The sequence below is a fragment of the Lytechinus pictus genome, chromosome 18 (assembly GCF_037042905.1).
Source record: "Lytechinus pictus isolate F3 Inbred chromosome 18, Lp3.0, whole genome shotgun sequence".
Taxonomy (NCBI): domain Eukaryota; kingdom Metazoa; phylum Echinodermata; class Echinoidea; order Temnopleuroida; family Toxopneustidae; genus Lytechinus; species Lytechinus pictus.
In genome coordinates, this window is record NC_087262.1 from 23,854,715 (window position 1) to 23,878,356 (window position 23,642).

General features: G+C 37.6%; 2 protein-coding genes and 1 long non-coding RNA gene across 3 annotated transcripts; 2 read left to right on the forward strand and 1 right to left on the reverse strand.

Moving 5' to 3' along the window:
* The first annotated feature begins 1,330 nt into the window (after positions 1–1,330).
* Positions 1,331–4,390, forward strand: LOC135157456 (uncharacterized). The gene has a single exon (XM_064112806.1). It carries the CDS (start codon positions 1,331–1,333, stop codon positions 4,388–4,390), a length of 3,060 nt encoding a protein of 1,019 aa, XP_063968876.1.
* Positions 4,391–10,093: 5,703 nt separating this feature from the next.
* On the forward strand, positions 10,094–14,430 carry LOC129281957 (uncharacterized). Its single transcript, XR_008586561.2, has 3 exons — positions 10,094–10,173; positions 12,935–13,006; positions 14,148–14,430. It is a non-coding gene; the product is annotated as an uncharacterized LOC129281957 (long non-coding RNA).
* A 2,653-nt stretch (positions 14,431–17,083) lies between these two features.
* On the reverse strand, positions 17,084–18,124 carry LOC135157445 (uncharacterized). Its single transcript, XM_064112750.1, has one exon. It carries the CDS (start codon positions 18,082–18,084, stop codon positions 17,206–17,208), a length of 879 nt encoding a protein of 292 aa, XP_063968820.1. The 5' UTR covers positions 18,085–18,124; the 3' UTR covers positions 17,084–17,205.
* Positions 18,125–23,642: the final 5,518 nt, after the last annotated feature.

Sequence of the window (23,642 nt, forward strand, 5' to 3'; positions counted from 1 at the left end):
TCCCCTCCCTGATATGACATATGGGGGCTTGTCCGAAATATAATTTTACAAGCCATTTTTCTTGCTCGGGTTGTGTCCGATCTCGCTTTTGTTTACGTTATTGTCCCACGTATCTAATTTGATGTCGGGGGTTTTCTCTGCTTTGAGTTTGGCATTTGCCTACTGCTTGCTTGTCTCGGCTACTTCTGTACTAAGTTACATGTAGCGTAGGCGTTGTTTGTGGTCTCGATTTCAGGATTTAGGTCTATTTATTAAATAGCTTGTACTGCAGTCGTTGGCTGGTGCTATTTAATATTCTTACTGTCAATACTGTGCATTTTTCTGCACTTTCCAGGACATTTTTCGTTGCGATTCTGCTCTGTTCATTGCCTGGATGAGTTTGGCCGGCAAGGACATTTCGTAACGTTGTCTACTTTGATGATTTAGACCTATCCTTGATTCTTGAGTCAGTCTAGGTCCTATGCCATTCTAGAGCCTTAACGTTAGAGTTAGACTCTTATTAGAATAGAGGAGTTTTTGATGTGACCTTTTTTTTTTGTCTCTTAGACTAGGTCATACTATTTTGACATTAGACCTGAACATATGGTTTCAAAACTGAAACGCGTGTGACATAGCCTGGTCCGTGGCATGGGCGCATGACATTTTAATGATTTTTTTTAGACATACTGTTGTTAGATCTCCTAAATACTTGTTTCTTTTCTTTCATTCTTCTTTTTTTTCTGTCAATTTACTGGATAGAGAAATATGGCACAGTTTAATGTAGATACGTTTTTAGAGGCAGACCTTACACTCGTTCGCTTGCGTCAGCTGCGTAAAGATGATCTGATAGCGGTTGGACAGAAAATGTCGCTAGATCTTTCGGATTTGAAGACTAAGGCAGAGTTATTTTCTGCTATTGCGGCCCGTGCGGAATTGATACCTGAAAGTATGAGTGGTGATTCTGATAATGATTGTGATGACAGAACTAAACTTGACAGTGATGAAGTACGGCTTGCACTGGCCCGTATTGAACTAGAAGAAAGAAGAGATAGGCTGAGAGCTGCTGAGCATGAGAGGGAAATGGAAAGAAAGCGACTGGAGTTTGAGATGATGCGGCATAGTGAAATTGTGTCTCAGAGTGGGCAGTTGGGTGAGAGAGAGAAAAGGTCAATGGAAGCTGGGTTCTCTGCCAGGGTAAAGCTTATTCCAAGGTATGATGAGAGTTCTGATCCAAGATGTGAATGAGGGTTTCAAATCTGTTCCTCTATATGATGTAGAACTTTGTAGTGGGCTGGTTTCTGGGCGAGTGACAGTTGGCGTTGTTTCTCGATTGCCTATGAAGGGAATCACAATGCTGCTTGGCAATGATTTGGCTGGGGGTAAGGTGCAGCCATCTACTGTGTTGAGTGACATGCCGGTAGTGGATTCCAAGACAGAGGCTTTGAAAACGGCTATCCCAGGTATTTTTCCATCGTGTGCGGTTACCAGAGCGCAGGCTATGGCAGGGCGAGATGAGAGAGAGGTTGAAAATGGTGGTGACATAGATTTAGGGGATACAATTTTCAGAGATCTGAGTGAGAGAATGAATAGTCAGACTGGTGATGATAGGACTGTTTTCAGCCAGCCTGCCTTGATTGCAGCCCAACAGTCAGCTGCAGACTTGAAGGGTTTGTATCATGTTGCTTTGACAGCAGAGGAGGCTGAGAAGGTCTCACAGTGTTATTACATCAAGTCTGGTGTGTTGATGCGAAAATGGTGTCCTCCTGGTCGCCCAGCTGATGAAGATTGGGTTGCGGTAGATCAGATTGTTGTCCCGCCCCAGTATCGAGCAGAGATTCTAAGGTTAGCTCATGATATTCCCCTTGCTGGACATCTAGGTGTGAGGAAGACAGTGGCCAGGATTAGGGCTCATTTCTACTGGCCTGGTCTCAGGAAGTGCGTATCTGAGTATTGTAAGTCATGTCATGTCTGTCAGGTGGTGGGCAAGCCACAACATCACATCAAACCAGCCCCACTTATTCCAATTCCTGTTTTTCCTGAACCATTTAGCCGTGTATTGATAGATTGTGTTGGCCCTTTGCCGAAAACCAAGGCAGGTTATCAATACTTGCTTACTGTCATGGATTCCACCACACGTTTTCCAGAAGCTTTTCCGTTGAGGAACATTAAGGCTAAGACGGTTATTGATGCCCTCTTGGTGTTCTTCACACGCTATGGACTCCCTCAAGACATCCAGTCAGATCGGGGCTCTAATTTCACGTCTAGTGTATTCCAGGAGGTGATGCATCAATTAGGAATCAAGCAGGTAAACTCATCACCTTACCACCCACAGTCGCAGGGTGCCCTTGAGAGATACCATCAGACCTTAAAGACAATGATCAAGTCTTACTGCTCTGAGAACTCTGGAGACTGGGAAAAGGGCATTCCTTTCCTCCTATTTGCCTCTCGTGATACTCCAAATGAATCTACGGGATTCACCCCATTTGAGCTTGTGTTTGGCCATGAGCCAAGAGGTCCTCTCAAGGTAGTGAAGGAGCATATGTTGTCAGATTTTGGGGTGGAGAGTGGGAATGTGCTTGATTATGTGTCACAATTTCGTGAACGACTCTTGAGGGCGTGTGAACTCGCGGGGGAACATTTGAGGTTGTCTCAAGGTGCAATGAAGGCCCGGGCAGATAAGAAGGCAGAACCTCGCTCATTCGAGCCTGGTAGCAAAGTCCTTGTGTTACTGCCCATCCAGGGTGAACCTCTTAGAGCAAAGTTCAGTGGTCCATATGTGGTAGAGAAGAACTTGGGTAAAGAAACCTATCTTGTGAGTACTCCAGATAGGAGAAAAACAAAGAGGGTTTGCCATATTAATATGCTGAAGAAGTATTATGATCGTGACGAGGTGGCGACAGTTGCTGTTGTTTGTGAAAAGGCAGCAGAACATATTCCTGCAGAACTTGAAATCCCGGTGGAAGCGGAGATTGGTGAAGGGATTTCTGGAAAGGTGAATAACTCACAGGTGATGGCTGATCCCTCAAAGATATTGGGTCATCTATCAGATTTTGAACAGCAGGATGTAGTGCAAATACTTCTTGATTACCCTGAAGTATGTGGAGATAAGTTGGGATATACCGGAGAGACTATTCATGATGTTGATGTAGGCGATCATCTGCCTATTAAACAACATCCCTACCGTTTGAATCCAAGAAAGAAGAGCCAGGTGCGGAAGGAACTTGAGTATATGCTTGCATGCGGTGTCATTGAGCCTAGTCAGAGCTGCTGGAGTTCACCTGTAGTTCTTGTTCCAAAACCAGATGGGAGTCAGCGTTTTTGCATTGACTACAGGAAAGTCAATGCTGTAACAAAACCTGACTCATTTCCTCTACCTCGTATTGAGGATTGCATTGATCAGATTGGTAATGCAAGGTATATCACAAAGCTGGATCTGATGAAAGGTTATTGGCAGGTGCCATTAACAGAGAGGGCTAAAGAACGTTCTGCATTTGTGACCCCACAGGGGTTATTCCAGTGTCGGGTTATGCCATTTGGCATGAGGAATGCTCCAGCGACATTTCAACGGCTCATGAATTGTGTAATTGCCGGACTGGACAATGTTGTAGTATATCTTGATGATATTCTAGTAGTTAGTGATACCTGGTCAGATCATCTAACTTGCTTGAGAGATGTGTTTGTCAGATTGACCAAGGCAGGACTTGTTGTGAATTTGTCCAAGTGTGAGTTTGCGCAGGCAACAGTATCTTACTTGGGTCATGTAGTAGGGCATGGACGCGTTGCCCCACGAGAGGCAAAGATCCAAGCTATTGTGGATTTCCCTGCCCCTTCCACAAAGAGGGAGGTGATGAGGTTTCTGGGCATGTGTGGGTTTTACCGCAAGTTTGTTCCGAATTTCAGTGACATTGCTATTCCTCTTACAGATCTTCTCAAGAAGGGGACCAAGTTTGATTGGACCAAACCATGTGAGATTGCCTTTCAGAAATTGAAAGCTGTTCTTATCTCAAAGCCTGTATTGCAGGCTCCTAACTTTGAGCATCCGTTCCTACTGGCCACTGATGCAAGTGAGGTAGGAGTTGGTGCAGTTCTCCTTCAGTTGGATGAAGAGGGTTTCATGAAACCCGTGAGCTACTTTTCGAAGAAGCTTGATGTACACCAGCAAAGATACTCTACGGTAGAGAAGGAGTGCCTAGGTCTGGTGCTGGCAGTTCAACACTTTGATGTGTATTTGAGTAGCTGCCCTGATGTGACCGTTTTCACGGATCACAATCCACTAACCTTCCTCGAAAGGTTTAGGAACAAGAACCAGAGATTGTTCCGTTGGAGTCTGTTTCTTCAGCCTTATGGGCTGAACGTGACTCATATCAAGGGAAATGACAATGTTATTGCGGATGCACTTTCTAGAGTTTAGGCAAATCTAACAGTCAATTGCCGAATAACCTCCTTAGAAACAACAAACAAAACAATAATAATAAAAAAAAAAAAAAAAAAAAAAACATAACCGGAAAGCTGCAAACCGGTCGTTAACTAGTATTCACATAAAAATATTAAAAGAAAACAAAAACAAATAACACTAACAATAATAACAATTTAAAAAAAAAGGGTGATTTTCTTCTTTTTACTCCAACATCCAGGTGGTCAAGCAATGTTTTGAAATGAATGTCTCTAACAATTTATTAACAACTATCTTTTAATGACAAAATCGTTTTATCAATTACATGGAACAATTCATTCTGTTCTAACAAGTCTACATATTCTAACTCTTACTCTCTTCATTTATTTATTTTTTCTCTCTTTTCAGGTTCTGCATTTGTAAACATGAAGCTGGATCAAAGTTCTTGCATTTTATTTTATTTTTTTATGATTAAATAGCTCATGTTGCTATAGAAAGGTTTTATATGTATGTATATAAAAAGACAAGAGTCTTGCAGAGTTAAGTCACCTTGTTGTATTGGCATATGTTTTTTTTAAGTGATATTGGAATTCCTAAGGTAAAACCAACTTGTTATTGATTGAAGTTTTCTGCATCTCTTTTTGTAAATGTTTATGATGCTACGTCTTGACTATACACTTGAATGAATTTTTTTAGTTTTCATATTCCTCGTTCTTCTGAGCGTTATAATGTTATGCTATTTCAACATGCTCCTTTAAAATGAAAGAAAGTTAAATTGCTATAACTTTCTTCTTTTAAGGGGGGAGGTATGTCATGTACATGTGCGATTCTTGTCAGCGCAAGAGGGCGCCTTTGCGTAATAAAAGAAGTTTTAAGGTAATTTTATGAATTTTGCCTCATTTTCCGTTTGTTTCTGTTTTGTATTGTTGATGGAGTTGTTGTGATAGTCATACCAGGAAGGGTATTTTCTTAAGCTCCCCTCCCTGATATGACAATATATATATGTATATAGACATTTTGACATTAATAGACTCTTGTGAATTGTGCATCTAGCATAATGCATGTATGAGTGGTTTATCTGTACCATCTTTTAGTAACAGCAGCTTTTAGTTTCATTAGTGTTGTCTCATTATCATCGTCAATTGATGATCGATAACTTTCACCTATCATCATGGAAATCCATGAAAATTGTTTTTTGACAAAGCAAAATAAAGAATTTATTTAAGTATGAAATTCATATTTGAAAAGGGTATAGCCCTTTTATTATGCAGCGACACAGGAATACCGACTCAAAATCGACCTAGTCTGCAATCACAGACTCATATGTGACACTTTAACCTATAACAGGTCTAGAGCACTAGCCCCGCACTAGCGTACCTAAGGGGGGGCAGGGGGGCAGACTGCCCCCTCCTGACGAGTCACAACTCATGCAAAGGACGAGTCAAAACTGATCCCTGACGAGCCACAAGCCCCCTCCTTTGAACTTGAAGACTTTTTTTTTTTTGCTTGTCAATTTTTTTTTCTGGTGCGAAATGTCCTTTACTTGCGGTTGAAGACCTTTTTTTTTTTTTTTTTTGCTTGTCAAATTTTTTGGCGGACGAATTTGCCCCACCCCTTTGGAAAATCCTAGGTACGCCACTGGTCTAGAGTAAAGACTAGACGCCAAAGGTTCTGTCTGTAGTAGAGGTAGAGCAAATCACAGTACATAGTGAATCTAGTCTCACTGCTTCAGACTCTGCAGTGTGCATTATGCACTATGCGAATTGCGAAAACCAAGGGTCTGTGCATGCAGACTAAAACCGACCCTCACGTTTGTGGCTTATCCGAATTATCGGAAAATCGCGTCCGGTCGTGTAATCGTGTAACCCTGCATTTCGTCAAAATACCCCCCCCCCCCCTTATTTTACAACAATTACAAAATATTGTGTAAAAGTGGAACATGTAGCATAATGATCAGTATCATCAAATTCATATATTTTAAAAGAGATGAAGTGTATTTTTCTTTGAAGGTTTTTTTTTCTGCATAATAAAAATTATATTCAGAAGATACTTTACACTATGGCCAGAAAGTGAAAGACATTTTGATTTACTAGTTTACATGAAATAGCACTCCATTTTCGGTAGGCATGTAGCCTCTTGTCGAGTCCCTGGCTGCTTGCCGAGCGAAGCGAGGGATATCCTAATTCGCGAAGCGAATTAGGCCTGGCGAGCGCAGCGAGGATGGCTCGCTGCGCTCTACTTTGCTATATCCCTCGCTTCGCTCGGGAAGCAGCCGCCAGGGCCTCGACAAGAGGCTAGTAGGCATGGTGATACCAGTTAAAAGAGAGTTCCATCCACCCCCAAAAGTTGATTTGAATCAAAGGAGAAAATCAAACAAACATAACGCTGAAAGCTTCATGAATCAGGTGAAAAATTTATGACATTTTCAATTTTTTTCTTGCACTTACGCTCACCTCATCACATATATTTAGATTGAATTTCCCTTTAAATGAAATGACAAAGCTCAGTCGACTCATATTTTCCTTCTGGATTTAAAAGTATCAAAACTGCTAAATATTCCGTCAATGCAGATAAAATGACAGGAAAAAAAACTCTGAGTAGAGCCACAAGTCATGAGTTCATATTTTGGACCTTTTATTTCAGATCATCTTCAGGAAATGAATTATCTTCAGGAAACGGGTTCTTTATATAGAATTAAATTAATCAAATGACAAAGGTGAAATAACTCTTGACTTATTAAATTGCAAGTCTAACTAGTTAAACCAGAATTAAGAAGCATTTAAGTTTACATAATATTAATGAAGCTGATAATAGTATACAAAGTAATGGACGGATAAAATTAACTTGTAGTATATCATGTATATTGTTTGAGCTTCCCTTTTGAATTAGATTCTCTTTCCCTCCCATTCACCACATTTTAAAATTGTTCCTTTAAGTACATTTTTCTATTTCATTCGAGATTTCTTTACCCTAAGCTACCTGCTATTAAAAATTTACCCGTCCATTACTGTAAGAGCAATTTCACCTTTGTTATTTAATTGATTAGTTATAGAACCTGTTTTCTTGTAAATAAATTCAGTTCCTGAATATGATCTGAAATAAAAGGTCGGAAATTTGAAAACGTGAATAATGGCTCTACTCGGGGTTTTCTTACTGTCATTTTATTTGATGATATTGATATGTCGTAATAATGGATTCAATGCAGGGTCCCGTTTCATAAAGCTGTTCGTAAGTTACGAATGACTTTACGCACGACTGGTGACCATTTCTTGTTCTAAATGATATCCCTATGTAACTGATTTAGTGCCTAAGAACAGGTTCCAGTCGTGCGTAAAGTTGTGCATAACTTTACGAACAGCTTTCTGAAACACCAACCAGGTCTTTGTGAGTATAGATAACATGATATGATTGAAGATGAATTCTATAAGAAGTCTAATTAGATTTACCTTTGTCATGAAAGGATTATGATTATTAAATGGTAAATAAAGAGGCTTTAATATGAGAAATTCTAATTTGTAAACAAAGTTTCGGCATTACTCCTATGTGTTTAAGATCGCATGCTTGATCTGTAATGAAAATTATAAGTCAGAAAAATTGAACCAGTGGGATTCGAACCTGCCACCTACTGCTTGCCGGGCAACGACTTAACCACCAGGCTATGGTTCACGGCCAAGTCACGATGAAATGGAATTCGGAAATGGAAATGCAGTTCGCCGTGGACAATAGATAGTAAATTAATCGGAGGAATTATAATTTGTAAACCAATTTTCGGCATTACTCCTATGTGTTTAAGATCGCATGCTTGATCTGTAATGAAAATCACTATTAAGTGCTTGCTAAAGAACCAACTTCTTCAGTTTCCACACTGCCTTCACTCTGTATAATCTTGCAAAAGATGAGAAAATTATTGCTAAGGGAAATATTCCTTTTGTATCGAGAATCCTGGATTTCTAACTAAATTTTGTTTTGAAATCTACACAACAAAACAACACAAACACATGGAAATCAACACAAATACTCATACTTCGGGTTTTGCTCTTTGTTTGTCTCGGATTGGAAGTCTTTCCATGAAAAATGAGTATCTCCGTCATTTCTCAATTAGCAGGTCCGGAAGATGTTAATTAGACTTTTTTTTACAAAACTAAAACATATAATTATTGTTGTGAACCCATGTGCTTTATCAGGCCTCTCTGTGTCTTAGGCAATGCAAGATGTATCTGTCTATATTTAAAAGCCAAGAATACAAACGTCTCCTAGAATACTTGTCAGAAGATTTGTGATTCAGAGTCACATATTTAAATAATTATCATCGTGAGTTTGCCGCTTAATTCAGCAAGATTACCTCTTGAATAAACTGTCACGGTCCCTGGACGACTGTGTCTGGCTGGTGGGTGATAGCATCGTGAACCTAGCAGTATGAATCATAACGGGATTATGAAGATTGTCAATTTAACGATCAACGAGGTACCATGATCCTAAAAATATCCTAGGATATAATTCTGACGTCACCATGATCTACCAAGTGTGGTGAGGATTAGCTGATGGGGTTTGGGGGATATTTAGAATCGCCCCTGTTTGTTGAGCCCCCTTTTCTGTACCCTCGACTTTATCCATGACAACACACACAAAAAAAACGTTAAAATTCCAACAACGCGGTTTGCTATAATGACCATTGCAGTAGTTGTTTAACAAGTCAAGCAAGTTTTTAAAAGCTTAAACAACAATTTTTTTTCATATTTAATGTTCAATAAATTAAGCACGGTTGTTTGAATTTTTGAACACACGTTTAAACTGTTTACAACTACTGTAATGCTTAGCGGCGTTGTATAAAAATTCAAAACATCGTTTCTTCTCTTTCTTTTTTTTTTTTTACTGTGCAGGGTCCTTAAGGGAGTTTAATTCACTTCCTTTTTTCCCCTTTACTATCGTTACTCTCCCCGGCCTCGATAGTCCTCTAGGAAGAACAGAGCCATTATATCAATGGCTCTGAATAGAGTGATCCATCCGTATATTTTTATGTGCATGTTTATATATATCTATATTTAATATATTAATAATATCTTGTGAAATGTATTTTATTGTGATTTTTATACGGTAAATAAAACCAAATCAAACCAAACCAAAATAGTCATGATAGTTACGGTGTGTGGTGGGTGAGGGGTAGTCTTTGTCTGGGCTATTCAGGGGGTGCAAAGAAAGGAGTAACACGTAAGAAAAGAAGGAAGAAGGGGTGAAGGCACAAAGACCATTATCTCCACAATCCTTTCAATCAAATAGGTCCCCTCGGTACCTTGATATTATTTATTGAATTGAATTGAATTTATTCGGTTTATTTCATTTATATTTAGAGCCTTGGGCAAAATGTGAAATGTAGCTGTAGATGACTTCCACTTGCCTCATTATTTATGTCAATGTGTCATTTTGTGTTATTAGTTTTCAATTTCAAATTCTAGTTAAAATTTTAATATATTTATCTTGATTACGCAAAATACGTGATGAAGTTATGACAAGAATACTTGATGAGTGTACATTTGTACCCTACACAGAAATTATATGCGTAAAAGAAAATAAAACATATCAAGAAATATATCACAGCGGTGATGGAAATAATATTACAAAATGAAAATAACATATACCCTTTTTCTTTGAAATGAATTTTCGAAATTAACGCGTGCTCGTCAAATGTTTTCAAAATCTTATTGTTATTTTTTTTTTCATCTTAGATCTGGAAGCGTCTCGGAGACACATTTCCAGCAGCAGACTGTCAACTTCACAATTGCATTACTCGATAGATTCACAAGGTAAGAAAAAATAATATCGGTGTTCTAAAATTATTGTATCTTTTATCTTTTTTTTTTTTGGGGGGGGGTTAAAGTGAACAAAAATGAGGTGCGTCATAAAACATCGCAAAATTTTGATTTGAGTGTATGTCCATGGGCCCAATTTTACACACCTCAATTGATCACCAGAACTGTTTGAATATGTTCTAAATTTTTAGTTTTTACTTGATTTTTTTAATAATAATAATAATATTCCGCATTTATATAGCGCCTAATACATCGGAACGACGTCTCTAAGCGCTTTACAGATATATTATTACCCCGGTCATCGGATCCTTGCATGCCCGCATACAATGTATGCACCTTCTCCACTCCCTGGGGAGCATTCCAACAAGAGTTCCAAGACTCAATTGCTAGGCATACTACATAGGCTTTCGCATCCTACCGGGTACCCATTTAATACCTGGGTGGAGAGTGGCAAATTGTGGATTGACGCCTTGCCAAAGGACGCTAGGCCATGGTGGGATTCGAACACACGACCCTCTGATTACAAGGCGAGAGTCAGAACCGCTACACCGCGGCGCTTCCACTTTTTGTGTAAAGCCTAGGTTTAAATAGGAGTTTTCCGATGCAAATACTTTGGTGCACCCCCCCCCCCCTCCAGCATAAAAAAAGAAATATAGAGAATAAAAAAGGACATATTGCAATAATGATTTACTCATGTAGGTACTCCAGTTACTCAATTGAATTTTGATGATGTATGTAAATTCCACTTTAAAATAATGCATTTAACGTTATGAGTATTGCTTGAAAATTACGAACACACTTCTCAATTTTATTGATTCAGTTCAACAATATTTGTTTACATATTGTTCAATCAGAACGCTCTAGACATGCTAGAGAGACTCCGAAACTTGTATATACATGTATTTAGAAAGAGTGATTCGGCTCATCAAATATTTTTAGTCGAGATCACTTTTTATGTTTAAGCAGGGAACATGTTTGTAATGTGTTGAATTTAAGCTGTGTTTCGAAAGGCTTCGCGTGATGAATACATGATGTGTTAATGAGTGTATGAGGTCGGAAATGTCTGAAGTGTTTCCACGTTTCCATTTTCAATTGGTCTACAAGACAATTCTGTGGTGAATCATGGATATTAGAGGAAAGAGAAAACGTTTCTAGTAAAGCTTTCTAATAATAATGTCATGAAAAAAATGCTAGGCAGCTCAGGATAAATGTATTAGGCAACGATATTTTCGTGAATGACGTTATACATCCACATGGTTGAGCCATATTCCTAGGCGGGAAGGGGACTCCCCAAGAAACTTTAAGAACCACTTTTCATATTGCAAATTTCACGATATGCACGTAAATGTCTTCCGAATGTTTCCCCTTTTTAAAGGAGAATGAAACTCTTGGAGCAAGTTAGCTTTTGTGAAAGCAGAAAAATAAAAGAATAAGATCAACAAAAGTTTGAGTAAAATAGGACTAGCAATAGAAGAGTTATGAGCATTTGAATGTCGAGATCACTAATGCTATGGCGATCCTCCAATTGGCAATGCGACCAAGATCTATGGTGTCACAGATGAACAACTCTCCCCTTTTGGACACTGAAAATATACCCCAAAACATCTCTTTTTGCTCATTCTAATCATATGACAAACGATTCATCAATGATATAATATTGTGAAACCTCTGTACTTGTCCTCTGCATAAAGAGAACACCTCACCTTGTGATAGACTCTATAAAAGTGAGAATATAAGTGAAATAAGTACTAAAGTAATGAGGGAGTTGTACGTGTGTGACATCACAGATCTTGGTTGCATTGCCAATGGGAGGATTTACATGGCATTAGTGATCTCAATATTCAAATGCTCATAACTTTCTTATTATTCATTCAATCTTCCTCAAACTTTCAACAATATGTTTCTTTGATTTGTCTCTTTGATATGGATTCAGCTGGTTTCAAGGGTTTCATTCTCCTTTAACCTTAAAAAAAAAAGAATATACCCCTGCCATTATTGAAATGATAATAATGCATGTTTTCCCAAATTGAAACAAAGTACGGCCTCTAGTTAGTTGTTGAACTGAAACATCGGCGTATAGATGGGGGGGGGGGGGTGGGGGCTGGGGCTCTTGCCCCCCCCCCCCCAAAAAAAAAAAAAGAGAAAAAAGGGAGGGGTAAGGGTGAAATATGATATTATTTTCCGAATATTATGTCAAAATCTATCACAATCTTGGATTTTTGTAATAAAAATGTCTTATTGATTACTATACGCGATACGCCATATCGGGCCCTCTCAATATTATGGCTCATTACGCCACTGAACTGCTGAGCAAGATATATAGGTCCATGCCAAGCAGACAGAGATGGGAAAAAATCCTGTATGCTGCTGAGCTTGAATGAATTAACAGCCAAAATCTTATGAAAGTTTTGTGAATAACACATTTGATTAACCAAACACTTTCTTTCTACTATCTATGACTGATAGACCTATAGGTTTTGTGAATGCAACTTCAGGTGTTGATTTTTTTTATGACTGCACATCTATTTCAATGGATTCAATGTAACATTTCAGACTGGAAATACACCTTGCTTCTGACTTTGTTCTACCGATAAAGTCTAGTAATCTTCATCTGCATTTCTATAGGGCCATTTAACTAATATTGGTAAGCATAGTAACTGACTTAATACCTTGGGACCTACGGCTGTGAGTACTCTCCATGAGACCAATCTCCTTTTGAAATAACGATTATAATATTTGTTTCTATATTTTTCAGCTCCAAGGTGCGTGCATCCTTTATCACCTTTTCAGAGTTTGCTGAAGTCATCACAAAACTCACAAGTGACAGGTTAGTAAACCCTTAGACAAGCTACATACGGCACATGGATTATTTGATATCAGTCGATGGCAGAGGGCGCCATTGCGTTATTTTGATCCGTACCATTTAGAGTATGTTATTTCAGAGCACTCATTCTATATTAGCTGGGGGAGGGGTAGGTTCCGAAGACGAACGAAAGCACTTTAAATCGGTCACTTTATGAGCCAGGTGCGTAGCTATGTTATGGCATTAATTTGTCAAAGTTGGAGCCCCCTCACTCGTTAAAATATGCAATAAACAAGATATACAAAGTGATCTAAATATACCTGTAGGAAAACTCGTGATTTGAATGACAGTGTTTATAATTGGTGTTATGCTTCATCGAATAATATTCAAAAAAATATTCCCAATAGAGTACCGAAGTGATGACGTCACAAAAAAAACTTTTTTTTTTTTTGCATTTCAGCATTTTTGATACCATATTCTGGTAGAGCATGATGAAAAGCCCCCACTTTCAAAATTTGGTGAGAATCGGTCCATGGGGCCCGATATATAACCTCATGAATACATAATTAGCCTCACTGAAGTCAATGTATTATTGGCCTGGTTCATAACTTTTAGAAGCAGGCATGCAGACCAATAATACATTGACTTCAATGGGTTAATTATGTATTCATGAGGTCATCTCGATTCTCACCAAATTTGGGTTTAGGGGTATTTCATCATGCTCTACCAAAATATGGTATAAAAACCGTGAAATGCAAAAAGTGAAAACTGATGAAGTCACACTTCGGTACTCAATGAGAAATCGTTAGAAAAATGAAAAAGACGTCTCCTATTATCATGAGTATGCAGTGCTTTTATTTAATTTCATTAAATACCTGTCATAGAGATTATCTGATACTTGCCCATCTTCAAAAGAAAGAATTCAATCGTCAGTTTCGGTTCAGACAAAACAAACGCCCGTGTGTCATCTTTTCAAATGAAATTACCCTTATCTTAAATACAGCCCCTTAATTAAAGAGTTGTATATTGCATTACGAATTGCACTTTGTGTATTTCATTATTGTTGTAACATGTTATGAGTAACTTCTTACTTGTTATGTAACTTGAACTTGTGATCATAATGATTATTATTAATTCAATTAATTTTGTTTTACCCATAATGCAGTGCTGCTCTTATCAAGGGTATAAAACGTCTCCGTACCGTCGTGACTGATGGAGGAACAAACCTCCATCTTGGCGTCGAGAGGGCAAAGAGACAAATCTTAGCATCAGGTATGTTACCATTGTTACGAAGGTAGTTTATGCAGGGGCCGCAGAACAGAGGGGATGGAGCTGAAGCCCCCCCCCCCCCCCCACACACACACACACCTCTTTCAATAGACATATACAATACGTTAAAAGTACCTATCTCGTTGTTGTTTTTTTCAGCTATACCCTCTCCCCCCACCAAAAAAATGAATAAAATAAATAAATAAAACACTTTCAAAATAATTTCATGGCCCCTGGTGTGTGTATGTGTGTGCATTATTGATTCAATGAATTTACCATCAAACATCCAAATAAACCAACTAATCAATCATTAAATCAATCTATCAATAATTGATAATCCAATCAATCGTGTAATCAATCAATAGATTGAGCAATCAATTGAAAATAGAGCAATCAATCAATTAATTAACTAACCCATCAATAAATCAATTAATCAATCAATCGATCAATCAGCCAACCCATCAATCAATCAATCGATCAATCAAGCAAAATTAAGTAAAAATCAAGCAATCAATTAATCAACCAACCCATCAATCAATCAACCAACCCATCAATCAACCAACCAATTAATCAATCAGTCAATCAATCAACCCACCAATCAATCTGTCAATCATCTTTACACTTTTGGATTAATCTGTTGAGCGCCCTTTTCACGATCGTAAGGTCGTGGGTTCGATTCCCGGCTGAGTCATAATAACCAAATTCTGACTCTGTCATCTACCCAGGCGCTTGGCATTGTAGAATGGAGAAAGGTGATAACACAATATGTTATGCAGGGGCCTCTAGGAGAGCGGATCATAAAAACTGAAGTGGGTACCCTCGGTAAAATATTATAAGATTTTTTTAAAATAATGTTATGTTTACACAGGTTAGCCACTTCGGTAATAGGCCTAACAACTGTTCTTCCGGCGGGCCCTACGCACATAGCAACATTGGGCCGTATGCATAAAGACAAGCATTTGCTTATAAGCAAATGCTTTAAGCAAAAGCAAGAACTGGTCAAGCAAAAGGGCAAGTTCAAGCAATTGCTTAAATTCGTATGCACAAGCTTTTGCTTGTGCTGAAACCTTTTGCTTGCACTGCCTAAGCAATTGCTTATGTGTTGGACAAAGGATCGTTACGGTTGTGCGAACATCGCACAGTAGGACAACGACGCTTCGTTCCCGACCTGGCAGAAGTATTTTTTATTACGCATATAGGGGGAAAACAGCGCAGAGCATCAGGGGAGTTTCTGTGTAGATCGATGGACAAAAATTGCCGTAAAAAGTCTAAAATAACAGGAATTTGATTAGATATGAAATCACAACATAACCTCTGGAATATGGAGCTTGAAACGGTATGAAAATGTAATCCTTAAACGAGAATGCCATGAGTAAGCAAGAGCTCAAGCTGGTCTGGAGGTGCTTGAAAAACGCAAGCAATTGCTTATCAAGACAAGTAAAAGGTTTGTTTTATGCATACGGTTTTAAGCAATTGCTTGATCTTTAAGCAATTGCTTGCGGACATCAAGCAATTGCTTGTGCTTGCTAGCAAAAGCATTTGCTTGCAAGCAATTGCTTATGTTTATGCATACGGATTCAAGTAAAAGGCTAGCACAAGCAATTGCTACTTTTTATGCATACGGCCCATTATCCGGGGGGGGGGGGCAGTCAAATGTATTGTTGTACACATGCGTGACCAAATTATTTCCCAAACCCCCAAAACCATTTTTTCTCTGTGTGCAAAATAACCCCCTAAACAAGTTTTTAGCGGGATTCATTTACACATTTTGGCCCCTAAACAAGTTGTCGCCAATATATGACTCCTAAACAAGTTTTGTCTTCTTGCTAACAATAAGCTTCAATAGACCATATTCATGGGTATTGCATACCCCCCAGCACAGTTAGGGTTAAAATACCACAATCGGGAAGAACCCGAACACTTTTCAGAAATGAGGAGAAAAATGCCCCGGGAAAAAGCTTGGGGAAAAACATACCCTAAACACGTTTCTCTAGTCTTAAAAAAAAGTTTTGGAAAAAACATACCCTAAATACGTTTAATCCCGCGATTGACCATTGACCAGTCTTTCAAAAGCACCCTTTTTCTTAAAAAACTGAAAAAATACCCCTGTACACGCTTTTTTTGTCACGCATGTGTACAGCAATATATTTGACTCCCCCCCCCCCCCCCGGAACATTATTAACACTCCCCTTCTCCAATATAAATGCTAGGCGCCAAGCTAGAATGCAGAAAGTTTTATTTTTAAAGTACTTTGTATGAATCGGCCGGGTATCCATATCAGGAAATCAGTAATAGTCAATCAATCATTATCAAACAGACAAATATTCCATCATTCAAAATTCCTTTAAACCAACAAATAAAGCCATGAAAGCACGAATAGAAAAGTTCCAAAACGTGATAAGATTATCAAAAGTATAGCTTTGATGAAACAAAATAACTTACAAATATAAGTTTACGTGTTTAATCTGTGCAGCTGCACCAAGCCTCTATTGCAAATAAACATAATTATAAACGCATTGACGTTTTGTGGAAGTTCTTTTACACTGTAAAAATATTGGTTAAAAATTTAACCAGCACTAGGATAATTCCGTGTCCAACCAATTTGGGGCAGTATTTTACCCAATGCCGGAAGCATATTGTCTAGTAAGGTTAAAACATAAGCAGCAATTATTTTACAATGAGCTAAGTTTTGCCCAAAATAAATGCCCAATGTTGGTTGGACACATAATAATATTTCCCTCATGGAGCATTTATACCCAATATTTTTAGAGTGGACATCACTTGTTGTCTTTGAAAATTAAATAGCCGAGTTTTGTTGTCATGAATATATGTCTCACGAAGATTATTTTAATTGGTATCAAAATGTCAACAATAATATCACACATCAATCGCGATTGAGAAAACCTGTAGTTAAAACATCCTGAGATGTTATTAGATTTAACGATTGATTACAATCAAGATGGTAGGCCTAAATGATTCCATGAACAGCCAGGGGATGCAAGTAGAGGTGGTGGGTTAAGTAACAGGTCAGGAGAGGTCTTACACATTTCCTGGAGACTAAGGATATAGTCCTGAGCCAGGAGCAGCGTGTCTACCTTACTTCGTTTTTGTCGAACAGGGTATCGTTGAGGGCGCCTGTCATCGGTCCTAGGAGAGTGGACGTCAAGAGCATCAGAAGGAAGCACCTGGCGAAGACGGTCGAAGGCTTCGCTCAGTTGATGCATTCGGTCGCGCTCTCTATGGTTGACGCGCTTGCGTTTGTCCTCAGTCGCCCTTCGCTTGCTGTACTTGACTTTTCCGTCTGGACCTATTGGTGGCTTTCGGCCGGCCTTCCTGATGGGTTTTGTCGAATTTGTTGATTTCGCTTGCAGATTCGTTGCCGTTCTTACTGATGCGCATGAACATGGTTCCTTGGCTTCCTTTTTGATCGTTGGCCTACTTTCACATGTCTGTTGTATTTGATTTTCATTCAGTTGATATTGTTCTTGAAAGAACTGCCGTTGGTCTAGTAGGTGATATGGTCGGAGACCTGTCCCTTGTGAGCTTTGCTCAGAAGACTGATACTGGTCATTGGGATCATGGGTGTCCCAATCACAGGCCAATGGATGTGTCCATGCCATCGTATCTATCGCATCGGCATCTCTTTTGCCAATACCGCAGAAGTCAGGCTCGACAACCACAGTGACTCTGGAAGACTCGTCAAGACCAATTTTCTCATCACCTGGAGAACCGTTTAGGAAGCCAATGTGTCTTTGGTTTCTCGTTAATTCTGTATTAAGCTCCTTTAAGACCTCTTCCGCAAGATCGAAGTTTTCGTCTCGAGTGAACATCATATTGGATTCAGTGTGCTGTTGAGTGACCTCGAGGATCGTGTGATGAAGTCTGAAATAATAAAAACAGAGATAAACAATTCACACTGTTACCGTCTCTTATAATCAACGTACCATGGCAAATGTGAAAGGATCAGTTAAAGTCATACAGTCCCTGTTATCTTACCCACAATGCACCATTTAATCATGTTAATCATTCGTAATTTGTGTGTGCTAAAACGAAAATGTAAAGAATTATTTTTCTTTACCTTGCAATATTGTAACTTCACGAATTTTATATTTCTATTTAACACAAATTGACTCCACTTTGGTCATTATGCCATTGGTAATTCTATTTCATTAATCTCTTCATATCATGAATAGTTTTTGTCGTGTATGTTTTATGTCTATGTTCGTTTGTATGGTCCCTTTGTGAACCAGCCTAGGAGTTAGAATGGGCTTTTACCGTAAGACAATACCGTAATAATAATAAATGCGCGCCTCGGAATCAAAGAGTTTGATGCTTTATCCACCTCTATGTGTGTGTGTGTGTGTATTTGAATTTTGTCAGACGTGTATCAATCAGATATGATTATTTACGTCTGGGACCGACCTTTAACGTCACCATCCGAAAGACGTGACCAGGGCTCGAACCTCGAACCTCTGCATCAATTTGTAACTTCCCCACATAGCTTGGATTACAGGCGCACGCCACAACGCCCAACGCCACAACGCCTCTATGCTCGTAATAGATTGTTTCTAGATAGATGGCGCTATACAAATGTCTATTTTCATTATTATTAATTAATCTTTAAAATAATCTTTTATCCTTTTCTTGTACAATTATGTGCAAAATGTGGGTTTTTTTTCTCTCTCTCTCTGCTTTCACATTGTTATGGGAGAGAAATTGTGCAGTTAACTTCATTTGTAATAATTCCGAAAATTTGTAATCTCATTGATATTGATATATATTTTTTTGTTTCGTGTACATCTTGATTTATATGAATTGTGATTGTAAACTTATTAATTTTAAAGAGGAAGAAAATAAAATATTATTCAAAAAAAAAATTAAGACAAATGAATTTAACAAATGTATGTTTTTGACCAAATAAATCATGGAGGCCTATCTAAATATTTAGAACATCAACTGTGTGTAGTAGCACTGTATCAGTTACACGGAATTCTTGTAACAGCCATTGGTATTTATTAGGCATTGCAGGCCACGATTGTCATCGGGCCACACATGGGGTCGGAGCAAAATTGTTTTCTTTCTCAGTTTCCTCTTTGATCGATAGCGAAGCGATCGCAAAAAAATCAGCGCCCAACGAAAGTTTTAATTTTTAGTGGGGCAAAGATTTATAATTTTTAAGTTGTGTACTGGTTCGAATGAACAAAATATATAAATGTATGTATACTGTTCACGTTACTTAGTTTTAAAATCTAAAATAACCCCCCCCCCCCTCAACAACAAAAAAGAACAATGAAGAAGAAGAAGAGGGGCAAACGATTAACGTCTAATGTGAAAATTGAACAAAATAAATAAAATTAATACATAATGATAAGTGCGGTTATATTCTTAAAAAGAAGGATAACATGTGAAATAATTCTTTGAAATGTTTTAGAACGTTCGTTGGCCCATATGATACAGGACAGCTCATCGCACATTTGCATGATATACAGTACGTCCCAGAAAAAAGGAAATCGGATTCCCATATCATTTTTCGTCCAAGGCAAATGAATTATGATATTTCATTCATGAAATATAAATTATGATATTTCATTTACATCATCATACACTTCAATTGTTCCCCTACATTTTGATACCTAATATGAAACGAACACTGCACGCATTAATGAGCAAGATGAGTTTAATATTGTAATGTCAAAATCAGGTTGCGCAGAAAAAATTGTCATGATTGGTTCGTGATACGACGACAATGCTTATTCGACGATTTCTTCAGCAGCATTAAAGGACAAGTCCATCCCAACAAAAAGTTCTTTGAATAAAAAGATAAAAATCCAACAAGAATAACACTAAAAATTTCATCAAAATCGGATATAAAATAAGAAAGTTATGAAATTTGTAAATTTCGCTTAATGTGTTATGTACACATCCTGGTCTGTATGCAAATGAGGGAACTGATGATGTCATCAACTCACTATTTCTTTTGTGTTTTATTATATGAAATATTAAATATTTTAATTTTCCCCTCATTATCATGCAAAAGAAAGTTCTGTTCCTCTCTGAACATGTGGAATTACCATTGTTTTAGCATTTCATGGTTCAATCAAGTTGGTCCCTATTGTCAAATTTGTGAAAACTGAAATATTGTATAATTCAAACAATAAAAAACAAAAGATATAGTGAGTGAGCGACATCATTGACTCTCTCATTTGCATGTAACTGACTCGTTCATATAACTATTTTGTGAAAAATAAGCAAAACTTTAAAATATCATAACTTTCTTATTATACATCAAATTTTGATGAAATTTTCAGCGTTAAGCTGGACAGGTTGGATTTTTCTCTAAAAATTCAAATCAACATTTTTCTGGGTGGACTTGACCTTTAATTTTGTAGTCTCTCACTGATCCCTAAAATGAGAGTGGATTCAGATTCACATGAGAGTTTCTGCGCAAAATCGTTTCTGATATGCCTCAATATTTATTGTTTGTAATCTGCTAAGGATTTGCTAAGCTGTTGGTCTCAATTTGGATTGAATTGATTTTTCCCCCTTTAAAACAATGCATATAAAATAGTACTGTACATGACAAATGAAAACAGGATAATTGCCCTACTCAGCAGCATCAATCATGGTGCTGCTGGTCCAAGGAGGGGTCCTCAGTTAAAGATGAGATTCCATTCTTACCATAAGTATCAAATTTATAGTAAAAACATATCTAATAATAAGTGAAATCTACATCTGAGAACGGCTTTCCCTTTTTGTGGGACGCACTGTTTATCCTGGGGCCCGTAACACAAAGCTTAGCAATGATCGTAGAACATTTTTCTACAATCATTGCATTGACTACAATGTACCATCAATCGTGAAAATCAAGAGTACGATCAATCGCTAACCTTTGTGTTACGGGACCCTGGTATTGTTCGTGTGATATGTCTTCTATACACACGTAGATCGACGCCCCTGGATCTTGCGAATCCAGGGTCCCTTGCATACAAATATAAGCCATTGATTCGATCGATTACACAGTGTGGCAAATGCAATCAATCGTGTTTTTTATGATCAATTCTAAACATTACGTCACGAAACACGGAGTCTGGAATATTTCATAAAGCTGTTCATTATACGACACGACTACGACTTCGCTATCGAAAAGAATATGAAGTGGGAACTATGATATTTTGCCCCAAAAAAGTTACAATAATTATGAAGTATTTTGTTGGGAATGTGCCGAGCAATCTTTGCGTTCAAATGGTTGGTTATCCGAGGAATTATATATTACCTTTATCAAATGCGTTAAAAGTGATTGAAAACCACGCTGGATTGGTTCTATATACCGCCTTCCACTAACAAAATGAATTTTGTGGAATGAGTTTCTTATACCTCAGTCACAATCATTTGCGCCGCGTCGGCCGGCGGCGAGTCGAAACAGCCGCTTTAACATTTTTTTTTGTACCAGCTACAAACCTAGTCGGTTTGAATATTAATGAATAAATTGGCTGTTTTTGACTCGTCATACGTGGTAATGGATTTATTCATTTCGCATGTTTAAAGAGGGTAGCCCGAGTCAACATTTGTTAGTTTTCATCAGGGCCCTAATATCAATAACAAACAATATATAAAAACATTGCATAAATACATCTAGATTTACTGACAAAACATAATACTGTGTGAATGATACAAAGCAAAGATAAAGGAATGACACTGAATATGCGAAAAACAATTAAGTATTAAGTACTTAGACTTTTCAAATAAACAGAGCTTACATCTAAAATACTTTAAGGAATGTAAAGGCAGGCTAAAATTTTCAACAACAAAAATGAAAATAGAGAATTACTTGCTTTCAAAACGTCTATAATTATTTCAGAATTTAGGAGCTAAGTGACTCATGTATAGCACATTTTTAGAGCATATTTTTAAAGGAAAATATCAAGAAAATTCAATAAAAAAAAGTGTTTCCTATTCTTAGGGGACGGCAATATAGTATAGGTATGATAGGCCAAAACTGTTTCGATTTACGTACCTGGCGCATAATGTCCAAAGTTTGCTATTTGCTGGTTTGAATGATATAAAGACATTTCTGGCTAGCACTCTGATTAAAGCATTGCCGTACGCAGCGGAGGGGGTAGTTCTTTCCGCCAGCAATTTCTAGAACTTATGTATTTTACTGAAAGATTTTCACTAAATGAACAAAGTGTGCACAACATTTTTTTTCAATTCACTTTTGAATATGCAATAGCAGCCCCGTGGCAAGCTCGGTTGCTTCGCTCCCTCGCTTTCGAGTTCTTTTTCGAAAATTGTTATATCTCTTGCCCCCCCCCCCCCCGAAAATATTTCTGTGTATGTTCATGGGCTAAAGGAACATACCTGCAAAACTTTCTTGTGATGGAGGAGTTTGATGAAACCTTGTGATTTTCTTTTCCAAGAGATCCTTTGAAAGTGCTCTATACTCCCTCGAAGGTTCAGGCTGAGACGATCCTGCGCAATTCTAGACATTCACTCCAACATTTCGAGTTCTGGAAATAAAGGATGAAGTTGGATATTACAATGGGATGTAGGCAAAGAAAAACAAAACAAAATAATCATAAAAAAAGAATTATCTTTGATAACGATATGAAGTATGAAGTGTTAATTCTTTGGTATTTGTGAGGATTTTTTGTAATAAAAATGAACAAGAAAGTGTAAGGCTATATTAGTTATCGAACGAAGTGAGTAGTATGACGGTTGCGGAAATAAAATTTAGTGCCATATGAAAAAAGAATTGAATAAACATTTAAAATATCGAGAAAAAAATCTAATAAAATTTAAAATCGTAAGAGATTACCCCCCCCCCCAAAAAAAAGGTAAATAAAAAAAAGGTATGGTTCAATTGGTCAGTACTTGCACACTATAGTTATAAATTAATACAAGCGAATATGAAGTTATAGGTAAAGTAAAGTTAATGATGCGTTAAGATCACACAGCATTGGCGTCGGGAAAAAAACGAAGATCGCACCACCGAATACATAGAAAAATATGAGGATAATGATAGATTTGTACTCTATGATTGGGTACCACAAATGAATAGATAAATTAGATCAGGGACTTTAAACATTCATGATGAATAAAACAAAATCTTTCGCTTTAAATTACACAAAATAAATATATCGTATTAATTACAAGAAATTAATCGATACAAATTATCGTAATTGATAATTAATTGATCGATTGATTGGTGAAAAAAATATTTCACTTCAACTTTTCAACAATATGAGTATAAGGTTAGGCGAAATATAAAACATTATGACAACAAAATGAAAAAAATGAAATTAAAAAGTTTTGGAAATGAAAAGCTGAACAAAAGCTATCCCCCTTCTACTCACTGTCGAATGGTCGTCTGCGTCGTCCGTGTTGAAATGAG